Source organism: Austrofundulus limnaeus, unplaced genomic scaffold (genome assembly GCF_001266775.1).
Source record: "Austrofundulus limnaeus strain Quisiro unplaced genomic scaffold, Austrofundulus_limnaeus-1.0 Scaffold778, whole genome shotgun sequence".
NCBI classification, from domain to species: Eukaryota; Metazoa; Chordata; class Actinopteri; order Cyprinodontiformes; family Rivulidae; genus Austrofundulus; species Austrofundulus limnaeus.
Window position 1 is genome coordinate 146,045 of NW_013953180.1, and position 1,665 is coordinate 147,709.

Below are 1,665 nucleotides of genomic sequence, written 5' to 3' on the forward strand. Positions count from 1 at the left end.
TACCCCACTAAGACATATACCCCACTAAGACATTTACCCCCCTAAGACATATACCCCACTAAGACATATACCCCACTAAGACATATACCCCACTAGGACATTTACCCACGTGCTTTCTGAACAATCCAGTAGTTTCATTTAAACTCCTTGGTGTGAATTCACCACTATGCCACCTAGTGGTGGTAATAATAATAGTGATGATGATGATGATGATGATGATGATGATAATAATAATGAATTATTATTTTATTAACCTCCAAAAAACAAACAAACTCTATTTTAAGTTGAACTATAACTGATGCATTCAGGACTGTGCTATATTTAAATCATATTAGAAATCAAATGTCTATTTACACACTAATACCTGTCCTGAAACTCTTGGTTGAAAGGACTAATTGTTGGGGGGTAAGTGTCCTGATACCCGGTTTCTCTTCCTGTCTGGGTGTCATTAGCCTGTCCACGTCTGTCCTGACACTTTAGCTCCACGTGTCTTTGCATGAGGTGGATTGTTGTAATAAATGGTTCATGTTTTGATGTTTGAATGAGCTGTAGGTCTTTAGTGTTAGCTGCTAATGCTAAGCAGGAAGTGTCTACCTGTTACCTGCCACAGAGTTCTGATCAGACCTGGTTCAGAACACTGTTCTGGTAAAGACAGAGTGCTATCATGTGACCTTCCTTTATACAGAAACGTTGTTGGTTGATTCTGGTTTCTCAAAGAAGAAGTAAAAACTCAACATGTCTGGTTTATAAAATAATACGTTTGGTCAGGAGCAGCACTGATGACACAGGTGTTAAATACTGTAGGTGTACAGACATGCTCTGAGTTTGGACTTTCAGAACTTTTATGCTGTTTCCATCCTCCACATATCTACCTCCAGTCTGGAGTTTAAGGTGAAGAAGGGTGGCTGGGGTCCATTCAGCTCTTCTGGCTTCAGGCAAATCCAGTTCCAGGTGGGTCAGGGAGATGAAGCAGTACTGAAGCCCAGTGGGAAAGTCCTGCAAGTCTCCATCGGACCAGGTCTTCCCAAAAATTCTAGTAAGTTCTAATAGAGCTCTGCTACTGAGTTAGAACTTTGTGTCTGCTACACATCACTTCCTGTCTGTTTCTGTCACTTCCTGTCTTGTCTGATCTGCAGGACCAACAAGGAAAGACAAACGTAAGAGCCAATACATGGGCAACCGGGCTCCGCCCACTAAGCAGAACAACTCAGGTACATGAGGATCAACTTCAGGTGTCAGAACATCTCTGTCTGAATGTCAAAATTATTATTATAGGTTTATTTGTCACTTCAGCAGCACCTTTCAGAGGCGGCAGTGCACATCGAGGCCAGCAGACTTCCTCCAGACAATCCCTGCTCAGAAAGCAGACCACCATGGAGCAGCCCACCCTGCCCCGTCTACAGAACCAGCATCGCTCTGGACGCCAGTCTGCCCAGAACCAAGACATGGGCTTTATGAAGGTCCCAGATCAGGGTGCTGCAGGGTGAGGAGGCTTTGCACCACTAACCAATGCAACCAGTAAAATCAGACTATTTAACCATTGGAACCAGTGAAATCACGACTCATTAACCAGTGGAACTAGTAAAATCAGACTCATTAACCATTGGAACCAGTGAAATCAGACTCATTAACCATTGGAACTAGTAAAATCAGACTCATTAACCA

General features: G+C 43.1%; 1 protein-coding gene across 2 annotated transcripts in view; it reads left to right on the forward strand.

The window, feature by feature from the left end:
• myo1eb (myosin IEb) overlaps window positions 1-1,665 on the forward strand; it is a gene marked incomplete in the record, with an annotated part of 29,767 nt that overhangs the window by 22,817 nt on the left and 5,285 nt on the right. Inside the window, 3 exon segments of one of the 2 annotated variants that reach the window (XM_014028541.1) lie at window positions 879-1,036; window positions 1,137-1,211; window positions 1,294-1,483. In XM_014028541.1, coding sequence (XP_013883995.1) covers window positions 879-1,036; window positions 1,137-1,211; window positions 1,294-1,483 — 423 coding nt within the window. 2 annotated transcript variants of the gene reach the window in all.